A 16,303-nucleotide genomic window follows, 5' to 3' on the forward strand; every position below is an offset into this window, starting at 1 on the left:
ATTGTCACATTTTTCTTTTCTCGGGTTGTAGCAATAGATTCATTTTCATTCTCTTTCAATTTAGGAGTATCTAAAACATAAGCAATCTTCAAAGTTGTTAGTAAGAAGTGCATCTTTTTCTACCATCGCCGAAAATTGTCAACCATCACACTGATCAACCTTGGCAAAGTTAGAGGCTAACTCCCTTAGTGTTTCACTTTCATGTGTAGAAGTAGTCATCATAAAAATGAATAGAACCTTAAATTGTTAGTGCAAAACTTTTAAGTTGTCGATAAAGAAAATCTCGAGGACATGAACAGAGCACAAACAATTACTTGAACAGAAAAACCAATAAAAAGGTCAAGGCTCCAAGGTGTATATCAAGCTAATATTTTTAAGATTCTATTCGCCTACACCTATTCTTAGTGTTTTGAAGCAATGAACCTCAATTATTATTTGTGTTTTGGACTAACGAAAAAAACCCAATAAATATTGGGTTGAGTATAATAAGAAAAATAGTTTCTTTGTAAAACAATCTAAGAGTGGTAAAATATGGAAGAAGAATAGATTATCATTAGGCTTAAAACAAACACCTTTCCCTAATAAATCATTGTTTGAATCTTTCTAAGTCTCCTTATTGCTGTCTGACCCCATAAAGTCATTCTACGCACTATTTGGGCTTGCACAACCGTCATTAACTCCTTGAATGCGGTCCCACTCAATCTATGATTTTGGTCCAAAGATTCAGCCATCATAATTACTTTATAGTAGAAAATTCAATTTTCTTAGCATTAAACTAAAGAATACCGTGCTCCTTACTTGAATTTACATTTGAGTTTATATGACCCTCGTTCAACAGCTTTCTCTTATTTTGATCTCATTCAGGGCTTGGCTAAAAATACAATTGTTATACCATCTAATCATCTTTCTCCTATCTAATGTTATAGATTATTCTTTTAATAACTCAAGAAAATAAAATTATTAAAAATTAAAAGTGTTCATAATTTAAGCGAGCAATAAATTCAATACATTTTTACTTTAAGCCAATTTAACTCAACTCATTTTATTACTTAAAATATAATTATATACTAATATTTACATTTTTATAACTAAATTTAAATAAAATATTTTGTATTACTTTTTGAACAGTAAAATAAATCAATTGAACTGACCTAAGCCTTCTTAGCTTTAAAATGACCTAAGTCTGCTTAGCTAAAGCCTAAATTTTTTTAAAAACCAAACATTTACCTAATTCAGCATATGAACAGCTCTATGTTTTAAAAGTGGTCCACATAACCATTTTCTCCAAAAATTTGGATTTCTGTCCAAAACATATTTTTCTTTTAAAATCAAACCAAATTCATTTCAGCCATTTGATTCATTGTTTTAAACAATAATTAAAAATTATTATTGTATATTGACGTTTTTTCATTTATTTCAAAATAAAGTATTTATTTTTATATAATAAAATTTAAGCTAATCAAATGTAACAATAAAAATCGGTTCAATTCTGTTTGAACATTTACAAGTGTTAACTCACGAATCGAACATCAAACCAAATAGATTTAATTTATTACTCAAATCGAAATCACACCAAAACCAAATCAAATTCAATAAAAGAAGGAACCAAATACTAAAGCTGGCCTCAGGCTTTCATCAAAACGTTTGGAAACCAGTCATTTCCTGCTTCGATGCACTGATATAATCCGTTATGATTATGGAATTTTGTAAGTAGTATTAAACCCATAATCAGTTTTCCCCGTTAAACGTGATCTTTAACTTTTAACAGAAAATGGGTTATCTTCTTTCAAAGGAAATGATTCAGTGTCAAAGCAACATCTTACATTGTTTCTGACTTTTCATTTTGCTTAAAATACTCGTATCCAACATCCCCATCAAACACATACTTAAGCATGAGTACAGAGATATAATTCTAAAGACCCCTAAAGATACAAAGACAACAACAACAACAAAAAACCACTTCAAAAAGATTAAATATATACTTGCGCCAGAATCTAACACTCGTACCCAAATTCAAGTAACAAGACAGCATGGGGCAATCCAGTTAATCTTTGACAAAAAGCATTTCCACCAAAAAAAGAAAACATATCTGTTTAACCTTTTTCAGGCAATATAATGTTACAGGTTACCAAAAGGGAATATACCAGAGATGTAGTTTTCACCTGTGGGTAAAGGAGAGCGAGGAATTTGTCCTAAAAATTAAGGGGTAAGCTTATAAGCTTTTATCCTTCTCTCCCTGATTTCTGAGATCTAAACAGAGGGTAGCTTACCTTGAAACCGAGCAGGAGCCCGAAATCCAAAGAAAGCAGTGACTTAGTCCTTGTAGGAGCTTTGAGTTCGTTTGGACAAAACTCATCTTGAATGGATTTTTATTTATTCTACAAGTGAAATACAAAGGGCAACAGCCATGCCAGATGCTAGTGATAGTAACTGCACTGCAGTATTTTTCAATGTTGTTTTGCCATTGTTATTCATTTCTGCAAGCACTCCAGCAACAGCAATGTATATAAATCCACCAGCTGTAAACCCCTGCGAGAAAGGGGGAAAAAAGAAACAAAAAACTGTGAACTTCAGGCCATAACCATCAAAACTAACTTAACGAACATGACTCCTAGGTTGCTGTATTACCTCAATCAAAGATGACTGTCCAGGATCTTGTCCCCAAAGCAAAGCCTATAAAAAGAAAAAAGTTTGTAACTACTCTGCCTATCATTTGAGGTAAAAATTGCACTAGCTGCAGAGAATACAGACCATTGCAGTTCCTGCTAGAGCCACCAGTGCTGAAAGGAAGTTGAAGAACAGGGCTTTGGAAACACTGAACCCAGATCTTACCAGTATACCGAAATCACCAACCTGCACAGAGGAATAAACCAAGCCATTGAATTGATATATATGAGGATACCCAAAGCAAAAATTCAAACCACACCTTTTAAAAGAAAGTTCATATTGTGTTTCCATTTTATCACGTTAGGATAGTTTTCATGGTTCAGTCATGCATTATAAGGGACGGTTTTTGTGTGCCTGTGTGTGGATGCTTGCATGATGGGAATGGTTTGGAGGGGTTAGTAAAGAAGGTAATGTGGTTTTCTTGTCAATCAAGACAAACCAAAGAGCCTAAATGTTGTGGATGCTTTTGAGGCCAAACCTAAGTCAGGAAAGGCCATTACTTTCAGGTCTCTAATAAAGGCTTAGGGTTTTGGATTGCATTTTGTTTTAATTGATTTCTTTCCTTAAATTTCTTGATTGCAATTTTATTTGATTTCTACCTTTTCTAGAATAGGTTTCATATTTATGTAATAAGACTGATCCTTAGTTAAAGCGATGTATAGAATAATAAAAGCTAAACAAAACTTTTATCAAAAACCCTATAAAGATCTAGGTCTCTCTTTAGTCTCTAATGACTCTTAAGGGTTCAGTCTCCCTTTAATGAGTTTGAAATGTCAACCACAATGTCATTCCAAAAATCAAGATTAGGGGCAGACAATTGACTTCAACTTCCCTATCAATCACCCTGTGACACAAAATTGTTCAAGTACTTATAACTACCTGGCGTCAAAGCCGACCACAATGATCAATGACATACAAGCATTATTTCAAGAACACCAAACACTTACAAATCCTAGACAGAGGCTAAGTTTATCAACTTAAAAAAATTGCATAAACAACCACGTGCAACAAATGACATCACAAATCGTGGAGCAGATGAAAACACTAATTTTTTACTCTGTGCAAATCAACAATTGGGGACGGTGACACAAGTACAACCTGACTACACCAAGCACCTTTCCCACCAACTGTTAGAGGAGGTGCAACACCACCACCGTGGGGTGAGGTGGTTCAACCAATTGGAGTTGTTCCCAAGTACACAAAATTAGATGCTCCTACTTTTGATGGGTCAGAAAATCCATTGATTTGGCTGCATCGGAGTGAACAGTTCTTCGAAGACCAACACACCAATGAGGTAGATAAGTTTGGCAGCCTTCCACATGCTAGGTGAGGCACAACTTGGATATTATTAGATTAAGCTGGAGGGGCATGTGATGAACCGGTTAGAATTCCACAATAATTGTTCCCTACATTTTGGTCCTCTAGTAGGAAGTAACCCGTTGGGATATTTGGTTAGTTCGAAACAGATAGGAACCATAGAGCTGTATTAACAACTATAACAGGAAAAAATTAGCATAGGCTAGTCATACATTCGGGTAGACCAATATGACGGGTTATTCATGGTTGAACTTGATGATTGCATTCAATTGGTCCATATGCACAATCTCCCTGACTTAGCCAAGGCTATGAGCCTCGCTAGAGCCTTTGAACAGAAGCAGCAAATGCTAGAGTTCAGGAATAAACATAGAGGAACTTGGCATGGCAATGAGGGCATTTTTATTTCTCCTGCAAATATGACAGTCTTGACATTCCAAATTTCTGAGAGCAGCAATACATTAGGAGGAACTACTGAAGCAAATTCGGTAAATTTATCTACCCCATTTATTAAAAAATCAAGGGCAAAAATGGCAGAAAGAAGGGCAAAAGGCTTACGTTAAAATTGTGATGAACTGTACACAATTAAGCATAAAGAAAAGAAACTCTTTTGGCTAGAATTAGCTTATTTGAATGAAGTACAACCAGAAATTGAAATTGAGACTAAGTCTTATTTATATCGTCAAGTTTATTAGACTTCAAGCTTGAGAACAAACTCTTTCTACAGGAGAGGAGGTAATGTTGTGGATGCTCAAGTGGCCGAACCTATGTTAGGAAAAGCCATTTAGTTTTGGTTCTTTAATTAGGGCTTGAGATTTTAGGTTGTGAGTTTGTTTCAATTGATTTCTTTCCTAGGTTTCTTTATTGTGATTTTACTTGATTTCTTTCCTTTCTAGAATAGGTTTACTGTTTATGTAATAAGGCCAGTATGGAATAATAAAACCTAAGCAATTCTTTTATCAAAACCCTAAAAGATCTGGATCTCTCTCTAACGAGTCCTGAGGTTTCAATCCCCTCTGAGGAGTCCAAACTGTCAACCACAATAGATCATTCAAGAAATCGAGATAAGGGCAAGGCAGATGACTTTGGCTTCCCTGTGACATGATTCTGTGCGCGTATTCATAACACTACTTTTCTTTTCTAGAATTCACAGAGCGCCATCGAATCAAATCTCACAGTGAACCTGAACTGTGAGAACTAACAGAATAACCTCAATGCCCTTTTTTGTGCCTATGCAGAAGATAGGCCTAGAACCCTAGACCTGCTAGAAGTCTCAACCCTAAGGGGTGGGTTAGTCGGTGGCGCGAAGCCAATTGACCTAGCAGCTTTCTATGGTTGTTTGCCATTTAAATAACTCCTGAAAGTTCAATTCATTCCCTAAGCTTCAGCATGGTAATTATTAGTTCAAAACTCGATGGATTTCTCAAATATCAAATAGACCATATTCAAATGCGGCTTCTGAATTTAATAGTTGCCACAATTTAGGAAGATAAAGTCTTGACCTCGGAATGCTAAATGACATCTCGCATTCCCGAGCTAAAGAGGGTAGCCATCAAGGGAGAAGCTAGGAATTTTTATTAGGGGGGAGGGTCAAGATAAGATTATAAAATTTGGGGGGCCAAAGCTAAAAATTTTGTATTAAAAATGCTTAAATTAAATTATTAATTTTTCAAAAGGACCAAAATTATGATTTTTCCATTTAATCATAAGTTAAAAAGGACTAAATTGAATCTTGTAATTTTAGAGAGGGACTATAAATGCAATTATCTCATTGAGCCAAGGGAGGGCCAAGGCTCCTGCCTGCCCCGCTTTGGCTACACCCCTGGTAGCCATGGAAAAGAATGTATATGGCTAAACCTCAATGCTCAAAAACCATCTTGGCACGTCAATCAATGATGCCATGCCAAAACAAAGCAGAAGATTCAGTTATCAGTAGCATTATGCTCGGTAGTAGATAAAAGTTGCCATGGTCCATTGACACAAAGATAGTCAAGGCATGGAAACCATTCGGATGCAGCACCGCATGAATAATATCATATTCTAACACGTTTGATTTTCAAACTTTCTTCCCATTTTCCACATTACAAGCATATTACCTAATATCACTGTTAACTTCAGGTTGTAAGGACATCTTTTTTGTTGTTAGAGAGTGAGTTAAGGACATTTTTAGAATGACATATATCATGCTCATCAAATCATAAAAGAACTCAAACCTCTTGGGGAAGCTCGTGTGCAAGCAAAAATAAAGTTCTGGACCACCCACCAACAGATCCATGAAGCAAAAATGCACTTCCCAAAGCCATCCCATCAGTAAAATTGTGCTGCAATAGTAGAACACCGAAAAGAACTGTTATTCAAGGACAAGAACATTAGGTTTTGCAAATACGCAACAAAAAAAATACTTACAACACCATCAGAGAAGAGATTAAGATAGCCAAACACCAAGTTCGATTGTGAATGAGAAGTTTCCTTTAGGGCCGAGGTTTTAACACTATTTGCAGAGCCATCTGCAAAACCGATATCTGATTTACCATCATTGGTACCAGCAGAACTCTTTATCTGTCAGATAAAATATGTTAGATGATGTTGAACATGTATTTATGTATTTCAAACTAATTTACAATGTTGTCATCAGAACTCTTCAAGTGTTCTACATCTCACTGTTGTCACTTTTTTTCAAGTTCAATCTTTTCTTTCAAAAATAAGGTTTAAGGAATTCAGTTTCCAAAATGGGAAGAATATCTTTACAGGTAACAAATGTTATATATATGATACAAAACATATCTACACCTCATGCAGTGCAACCCAGTTCTGCTCCCAGAATTTGTAATAATGCCATAGCTAGAAAATATGTATACACAGTCTCAGTTGTATGAAATCTGTTAGTACAAAAGACCTCTAGCATAAAAATTCGAAGACTACCTTACTGATTTCAGGCTGAGATGCATTATCTGCATTCAAAGAGTCGTACGGTGTGTCACCTACTGGTTGCAAACTGTTTCTGTGCGCAGCATCTTCATCCTTTTTTTTCAAATTTTTATTGCTTTTGTGATGATGGTGGTGATGACCATGGCTCCATCTACTAGCCCCTCCAGAGCTTTCTTCAACATATCTGACCAACTTTTCGACAATAAGAAATAGTACTATCCCAGCTGTGACATACAGAAAGACCATGACACAACCACCCAAAATAAGGTCAAGCAAATTGAAGGGGGGAAAAAAGAAGAGAGAGAGAAAGAGAGAGATGGTCTTTTATGAAGTCATTTGAAACAAAATACATGCATACCCACAAAGTATTACTGCACCACCTATTCCAAAGCAAATAAACACCACTTCCACTCTCTAAATTACAGATTCCACAGGATATTATGCAACACCAAAGTTCAGAAGATTCCAAATGACAGGTTTTCAAAACAAACTCTAGCTCAGGGGAAGGCCATAATGCAATCTCTCCAACAAATCTAGCTATAAAAAAAATTCTCATCGGGCTTTCAGCCTGTCACCAAATAATTAGTTGGCACACCCAAGTATATTTGGCTCAATGGTAGGCGCCTGTATACTCTTTGAAGTTGGGTTCAGGTTTCTCCTTCTCCATCAATAGAAAAGGGTTATCCGACTTCAAGAGAAGCCTACATCTCCATGACGTAAAATCCATCAATCATGCAGGGACAAAATTGTTTAAGTTCTTCACTTCCATTTATTTATTTTCTTCTTTTGGGGATTTCACTTAGAATTTCTATAATTTCATGTAGACACCCAATCCCAGCTATTCCTTAACCGCAAGCACATAGTGCCAAGGTTCTTACACTATACCTGTTAAAACTTCGTATCAAACAATCAAAATTCTCAAAACAAAATGTTGACCTCATTTAGGATTAGTAGTTACCAAACAGTCTAGTATGAACAAAACCTAGGTTCAAACACAGGCACTTCCCCCAAAATCTTTCTTGATTTACAGGAAAAAAAAGCATGGGATGGCAGAATGTCAGTATTTGTGCAAATGGTCAACGAAAGATTAATCAACTTCAGGAGAAACAAGCAACTGATAATGTTTCTCAACTTTTTATTTTTTCTTTTCCCTTCCTTTTATAATAGAGTATGATCCAGATCAAAAGTAATTTCAAATCCACATCTCAAACTAGGCGCCAAAACATGCTAGAACAGTATAGCTCCAGAGATGATTTCTCCTTTGAAATGATTCGATATTTAGTTTTTGTTGTAAACTTTATTGCATTAGCTGCTTAAATTACTCATAGACAAATAACATACTTGTAACCACAATCTCTATCTTTATCCTACCAAACAAGTTACAAGCATCTCTTGTAAAATATGTGCATGAGTTTCATACCTCAAAGCAGGCAAGAGGGAGATGCAACCCATAAAGTAAAGCAGGCAAGAGGGAGATGCAACCCATAAAGTAAATAATATATTTGGGAGGGGGGGGATTATGAGAAAAGTAACACTAAGAAACAAGCTTAATTTATCACTATTCAGCTCCAACTCAACTGCAATAGAGATCAGCAAACTTCACAAGAAATAATTCAGGATTGCCATATTGTCAAAAATATATATCTGGAAAACACCCTTCCTGTTAGTATTTCACTCACGCATTTTCTTATGATAAAATATTAAATAATTAAGAGGAAATAATGGATAGCAATTAGCATCCATGGGCCAAGCCAAGCCCCATTTTTTTAGAAGTATTAAAATACAAAACATAAATACTAAGGCTCCGCTTGGTTTCTGAAAATATTTTCTATTTTCATTTTCCATTTTCAGAAAACAGTTTTCATTTTCCACTTTTGAATATTGAAGAACATGTTTAGTAAAGAGAAATGAAAATCATTTTAATAATGAAAACATGTTTGGTAACTATTTTCTCTAGCAAAAATAAAATAAAAATTTTAAATTTATATGAATTGAACTAGGCTATTAGATTTAATATTGGAAAAACTTTAGAAAAAAGAATATTTTGCATTTATATGGATTTGAACCGAGTCAATTCATCAAAAGTTAAAACATTTTTATCATTTTCAATTTTACAAAGCATTTTTAGGAAAACAATGAAAATAAATTTTATTGTTTTCTAATTCACATATTTTCAGTTTCATTTTCATTTTTAAAATTTCAACAAAACATGTTTTCTTTAATGTTTTCCATTTTCCAAGAAAACAAAAACGAAAATGGCTTCTATTTCCTAAAACCAAACAAAGGCTAAGTTTTTAAATTTTAAAAATATATTTTAGAATAAAAAAATTAAATAGAAAACAACTTTTTTTAACAAAATAGAGTGTTAAAATCCGTGTCCAAGGTCCAAACTGCAAGCCGAACTATGTATACAAGAGCATCTCTAGCAAATCAAGCCAATTTCAAGAGACTCATGTCATAGAAGAAGTGATCTACCTAGGAAAATGAAAGGAGATAGAATCAACTTGATCATTCTTGCATGCTTATTTATAAATCAACTAGGTAGAGTAGATAAGGAATGCCAGATATCTCTTCTAACATCAAGGAGCAAAATTCAGCCATTTCTTTCCTCAATTTATTCTTACATTAATTGCTTAAAACAACCAACAAAGTCCATTTCCTAGAATGTGTGGCAAAGATTCAGGGTGCATTTGGATGGACACCTAGTAATAGGATTTGAGTACAATTGCTTGTAATTACACTCAAATCTAACTATCCTATGGCTTTCCAAACACACTCGAACATAATTTAAGTTATTTTTATATAATAATATTACTTTAATTTTAATACATCTATTTTTTAAAATATAATTATATGTTATTTTACTAAACTAGTCTAAATAATTTGAAAATTTTATCATACATTTTGACCTACTAAATGTTTAACTAAATTACATAGTATTTATTATAAATTATTTATACTAATTTTAACTAAATTACGTTACATTAATTATTTGTACTTGACCAAGGACAAATCGAAGATAACAAGAAGCATCCGTTTAATGTTAGAGAGGAGTCCAACACATATTAAATGCTAGAGTAATTAGATAAATTTGTATAAAATGTTTTTTTCTTGTTAATTTTTTAGTAGTTATATTGCCAAATTATTTTTGGACTAACATATTTCATAAAAAGATTGGATTTTAAATTTTGTTACTTATTTAGAGAATGCTTTCTCAAATATTATTGATAATTTAATAATTCTCTTTTTTAGAATTTAAAATTATGTAAATTTGTAATTACAAATACTATGATTTAATTTTGGATTTTGTTACTTGTTTAGAGTTTTTTTCATCAAGTATTATTGATAACTTTTTATAAGTAATATTCTTTTTTGAATTTAAAATTAAGCAGTTATGTAATTACAATTTATATTACAAAACATGACAGTAATTACGATTAATTACACACTCTATCAGCCAAACACATCTAGAAAATTAGAATTCCTTGTAATTACAAGAGGGTGTAATAACTACCCTAGTAATTACACATTCATCTATTTACTCTGAAATGCCCAAACATACCCTTATTAAGGTTCGCAAGCAAAGACAAATGAACACATTGAGCATATCCTAAATATGTAATACTCACTGTCATATCTACTTAAGTCAAACTCCTATTGAAACTAACACTTTTACCAAGCCTCATTTCTTTTCAACGTAGCAACTAACTTTCAACGGAATTCCTTCAACATTATACAAGTCTAACTGCTTGAGAAAACATAGAACATTTAGATCATCTATCTATGATATGCACTCAAAATTTTAATTAGTGATATTGAACAAGAAATTTTTTACCTCACAGCAGATATAAAAAAATGATATGACCAGCCTAACAACAAGTTCCCCCATATTCATATATATACACACACAAACACACTTTCCTAATATTTTGCTACTTACCAAGAACGGACAAGCCCACAGAAAGATCCTTTAAAGAGTGTGCATGCGTATTATCATGCCCAGTATGAGTATGATGTGCATGATCCCCGTGATCATCCTGTGAGTGGGAGTGTGCACCGCCTGCAAATGGTTTATTAGTAAGTGACTTATCTACTAGCACAATTCAACCAACAAACCACAGTACAAACTGCACTTACAAAAATTTAGTCAACTTGTTTGGCAACAGAATTTTATATTTGACCATTCTTTTTAATAAGGTTAATAAAATCGACAAGGAGATAAAGAAAGAAAAGAAAGCCTAAATATGATGCTTTCGTTACCCATCTCTCTATAATTTCACAAATTCCATAGGATCACATCATGATTTTCATGAGAAGAAGAATTTTTGATGCATCACTAATATGACTACACACCTTGGGAGCCCCAAACTAAAGCTGAAGAAACTTAGGCCCATACATCTACTTAGGCTACTCAGGAGTTACAGCTCCAGTAGTAGTTGCAGTTTTAGGCTTTTTTGTTAGGTTGGGGAAATAAAGTAACTTGCAGTTGCATGAACAAACCGAAGTCATGATCCATTGGGAACATGTTTTGAGTGAAGTCATATTAAGGAGCCTTCAATCTTTGATTATTTTACATTTTCCCCCATTTCCCGAATCCAAAATGCAAAAATCCCTTTGTCAGCAACTATCTAACATCATTACAACCTCCAAAGCATGCATGATGTATATGGTTCCAGAAGGCAAGCAGTAGCCTGGAAGTTCAAATAGCAGCCCTGTAATGGAACACCCAAAACCACCTAATGGCTTGCAAATGGAATTAAATTCTGTGGCCTCCCTTGTCAAGACATACTCAACCACGTACAAAATGTAAATGCAAAGTAAACATCTTATTGATTGCTAGGAAATTGAAACACATGGATTATATTGATCCTAGAACTAGAACTAAAATTCCTGCATTAAAACCTCAAATATACCACAAAATTCATGGCTTATTACTAAGCTGAACAATCATAAGTTTATACATGGTCAAAATTATACCAAAAGAATGCGGCAACTGGTGCAGAAAAGCATCTCCCAACATAGCTCCTGCCTGTAATATCCAGGTACAACAATACGTAGAAAACTAGTTGAGAGAGAGTGCTTTGAATAATGAACTCTAAATACTGCTCAAACCCAAAACTAAGCAACAGTTCGATCAAGTACTCAACAGATGCTATCTTGACAATATTTACTTACAAATTCACATGTCAAATGAAAGGTTTAAAGAATCTAACCCCAAATAAAGCCAATGAATCAACAACTGCCTTGGAAGGTTTTCCTTGTACTGCAATAACATTATCAAATTTTGAGCTCCATTATCAAGGAAAACATCTTAACATGGAATAAAAAAGCAATAATCAATTCAGCAGAAAATAAAGCTGATGTGAAGGCCAAATATGTAAATAGTTATGCTTCAAGAATTAACTTACTAAATATCACGGGTAAAATAATCAGGCAAACAAGAGAAGCCAAGCTTACTAAGAGTGAACAGCCCAATGCGCGTAACCAAAGGCCTGTCAAAAACAAAAAAGTCCAAAGAATGCTCAAACCTCATATCAGAACTGCATCAATTATATGAACTTGAGACATGTTGATCAGAACATAATAAATGGATATAGCAGCATCCAGAGGAGTGCAGGAATTCCAACACAACAAGCAATCAGAGTGGAAAAAACAAAATCCAAAAGCATCATACCAGTATCAGCATTAAACTCAATGGTTGGTAACCAAAGATTTTCTGATTTAACACCTTCGAGACCATTTTAGGAGTAGAATTCAACTAAGTCTACCAGTTCAGTAAAAGAATGAAGTTTCTGAAATCCATAATAGATATTTATGCAAATTCTTCTCCAATTAATTTAGCCAGAACGCCAAATAAAAGGATAAGTGTAGGGAGCAAGAGCCAATTTACCTAACACACTTAAGCTCACATGATGCAAAGATATGTTCCACTATATTGTAGCATTAGATTATCACAACACATGGCCTACTTTAAGAGAATTATACCTTCACAGTAAGAGCTAAAGCAAGGGGGAATTCCGCTCAACATTTGCTCGAAAACAGTTCAGACACTTTGCCTCAGGGACAAATGGCTAAATGATAAGTGTTAGAAGCTTATATTATGTGTGATTAAACCCAAAATGCCAAGCAGGTTCAAGCACTAAAAGGAGGCAGGCCTCACCCATCCAACCAGCAGCCATATGGTGGATGCTTAAACACAAAACCCATAGCAACTAATTGATACAACATTAAACCAGCTACAGACTAGACCTTCACTATTGACTTTCTGGCTACAAGTCACACTAGCTGAATAAAATGCAATAGGCCAGTAAGATCTATTTTAGAAGGGGCAACTCTGCCAATCTCAAGTAAAATTTCACTCTTAAATTTTGATTGAAACTGATAACCTAATCTCATAAATCTCAACTTTTTAGGCAATCACATTCAGTCACACTAAACCTTCAATGACTACATAAAGTGTCCGTCCTACTTCCAAAATATATCTAGATAAGCGGATACACATGGCTTGTTATATCAGTGGATAACTATAATCAGGGCTGATTTTAAGTCGATAAAATGAACAACTCAGATTTCAAAGAAAGGCTTTTCCCTCAGAACTAATGTCAAACTCCAGAAAGCTTCACCTTTTCCACTGAAACTCAACTTAAAAAGACATCAATATATTGCAAAATAGACTTAAAACGTAAATTCCATTAAAATCACCTAAACTGGAGAGGTTTTGATGATGATGATCGTGATCGTGATCGTGATCATCTAGATAGGGCCCAAATCCGTAAATTTTCATATCTTCCTCCTCAGCCAACTCCTCCGGCAACATTATCTTCTTCTTCTCCTGCTCCTCCACATGGCGGTGGTGATGATGATGGTCATGCCCATGTCCATGATCACAATGATGATGATGCCCATGGTCACCATGCGCCGGCGACATACCGAGCTCACTCCCGAAACACAGATCCAAACTCACCAAAACCAAAACCACCATAAAAAAGATCGGTGTTTTCTCGAACACCATTTTCTTTCCTTCCAAATAAAACAAAAAAGAAAAATCCCCTTTTTATTGGCTTGATGTGAAATTGAAAGCAAATGACAAAGAGTTTTGATGGGGAAGCGAAAGAGAAAAATTGAAAACAGCAAGAAAGGGGGGGGGGGGGGGGAAACCAAACTAAGAACGGCGTTTGCAAGTGCCTTCAATGGTTATGAAACAAACAATGACTAAAAAAACCAGGATTACGGCTACTATGATGCCGAAGGTAACCACATCCATCTTTCGTGTACCACTTAGCTTACTATTTTTGCAAGAACATATTGAATATTTTAATTAAATTTCCGACTGGCAAAATTAAAATGAAATTAATTTGAAGAGGGTAATTGATAAATACAAATCTTTCTTGTTTTCTTTTTACAACTTTCATTCATTCTCCTGAGCAATTATTATTATTACGACATATTAATATTATAATTGTAAACGGTAAATAGGTTTCCTTATCTGAGTCATGAATAGGATTCGTAAATTAAGGTCATTTTACTAAACTAGTCCAAAAAAATATTATATTTACAAAAATAACACAGATTTAAAAACAATCACTAAAATAACCTAAAAGTAACAGTAAAATTGGGTTGTGACCTGTCAATGGCTGGAACCCACTCGTATTTTGCACCCATGATTACCTAATAATTGTGTCAGACTTAAAAAAATTAATTTTTTGAGTTTTGGCCTGTCAATGGCTGGAACCCATGTATTTTTTTTAAATTGTATAATACTGATATACGAAAAAGGGAAAAAAGAAAAACAAAAAAAAAAAATTGGGTGTTGGCCTGTCAATGGCCGGCACCCAGTACAATTTTAAAAAAAAAATTGTGTCAGAGTCAGATATCAATATACGAAAAAATAAAAAATATAAATTTTTGGTGTTGACCTGTCAATGGCCGGCACCCAGTACAATTTTTAAAAAATTTCTTTTTTTTTCGTGTTAGAATCAAATATCAGTATACAAAAAAATTTTTAAAAAAAATTTTGAGTGCTGGCCTGTCAATGGCCGGCACCCAATACAATTTTAAAAAAATTCTTTTTTCATGTCGAATCGATATCGATATCTGAAAAAATTAAAAAATCTTATAAATTAAAAAAAAGTCTTTTTTTTCGTGTCAGAATCAGATATCAGTATACGAAAAAATAAATAAAAAAAATTTTGGGTGTTGGCCTGTCAATGGCCGGCACCTAGTAAAATTTAAAAAATCTTTTTTTCGTGTCGAATCGATATCAAGATATCTGAAAAAAAAAAAAAAATTTGGGTCTTTGCTTTGTCAATGGCGGCACCCAAGACAAATTAAAAAATTCTCTTTTTTTCATGTCGAATCAGATCTCGATATCTAAAAAAAAAAAAAATTTGGGTCTTTGTTTCATCAATGGCCAAGACACCAAGACAAAATAAAAAATTCTCTTTTTTTTCATGTCAGAATCAGATCTCAGTATACGAAAAAAATAAAAAAAAAAATTTGGGGTGCTGGCCTGTCAATGGTCGGCACCCAGTACAAATTAAAAAAAATTCTCTTTTTTTTTTCGTGTCAGAATCAGATATCAGTATACGAAAAAAATAAACATAATTATATGTAAACGATAACACAACGGTAACATATAGAATTTATCAACGGTAACATATTTTTTTCAAATTTTCATTAATTTAATCTAACCTTACATAAATTGTTCTATTAAAATGTTTATATAGAGAGCTAATAACCGTTAGTAAATTCTATATGTTATCATTGTGTTATCATTTATATATAATTATATTTATTTTTTCAGATATCGATATTTGATTCGACACGAGAAAAAAAGACAAATTTTTTTAATTTGTCTTGGTGCCAACCATTGACAAAGCCAAAGACCCAAAAAAAATTTTATTTTTTCAGATATCGATATCGATTCGACACAAAAAAATTTAATTAGATTGGTGCCGCCATTGACAAAGCCAAAGACCCAAAAAAAATTTTATTTTTTCAGATATTGATATCGATTCGACACAAAAAAATTTAATTGTCTGGTGCCGCCATTGACATGCCAAGACCCAAAAAAAATTTATTTTTTCAGATATTGATATCCGATTTTGACGCAAAAAAAAGAAAAAAAAAATTAAATTGTATTAGGTGTCGGCCATTGATGTGCCAAAGACCCAAAATAAATTTTTAATTTTTTCAGATATCGATATCGATTCTAACACTAAAAAATTTTAATTGTATCTTGGTGTCTGCCATTGACAAAGCCAAAGACCCAAAAAATTTTTATTTTTTCAGATATCGATATCGACTGATACAAAAAAATTTAAATTGTCTTGGTGCCTAGGCCATTAATGTGCCAAAGACCCAAAAAAAAAATTGTTTTTCTTTTTTTTCCTTT

General features: G+C 33.6%; 1 protein-coding gene across 1 annotated transcript; it reads right to left on the bottom strand.

The window, feature by feature from the left end:
- Positions 1–1,960: 1,960 nt before the first annotated feature.
- LOC105764392 (IAA-alanine resistance protein 1) lies at positions 1,961–14,294 on the bottom strand. The gene is made up of 11 exons (XM_012582938.2): positions 13,612–14,294; positions 12,318–12,401; positions 12,123–12,172; positions 11,887–11,938; positions 10,850–10,969; positions 6,904–7,133; positions 6,388–6,540; positions 6,195–6,302; positions 2,752–2,853; positions 2,629–2,673; positions 1,961–2,529 (listed from the first exon to the last, which is right to left on the bottom strand). Exons 1-11 carry the CDS (start codon positions 13,919–13,921, stop codon positions 2,374–2,376), a joined length of 1,410 nt encoding a protein of 469 aa, XP_012438392.1. The 5' UTR covers positions 13,922–14,294; the 3' UTR covers positions 1,961–2,373.
- Between the last annotated feature and the right edge of the window lie 2,009 nt (positions 14,295–16,303).

This window comes from Gossypium raimondii, chromosome 12 (assembly GCF_025698545.1).
Source record: "Gossypium raimondii isolate GPD5lz chromosome 12, ASM2569854v1, whole genome shotgun sequence".
Taxonomy (NCBI): Eukaryota; Viridiplantae; Streptophyta; class Magnoliopsida; order Malvales; family Malvaceae; genus Gossypium; species Gossypium raimondii.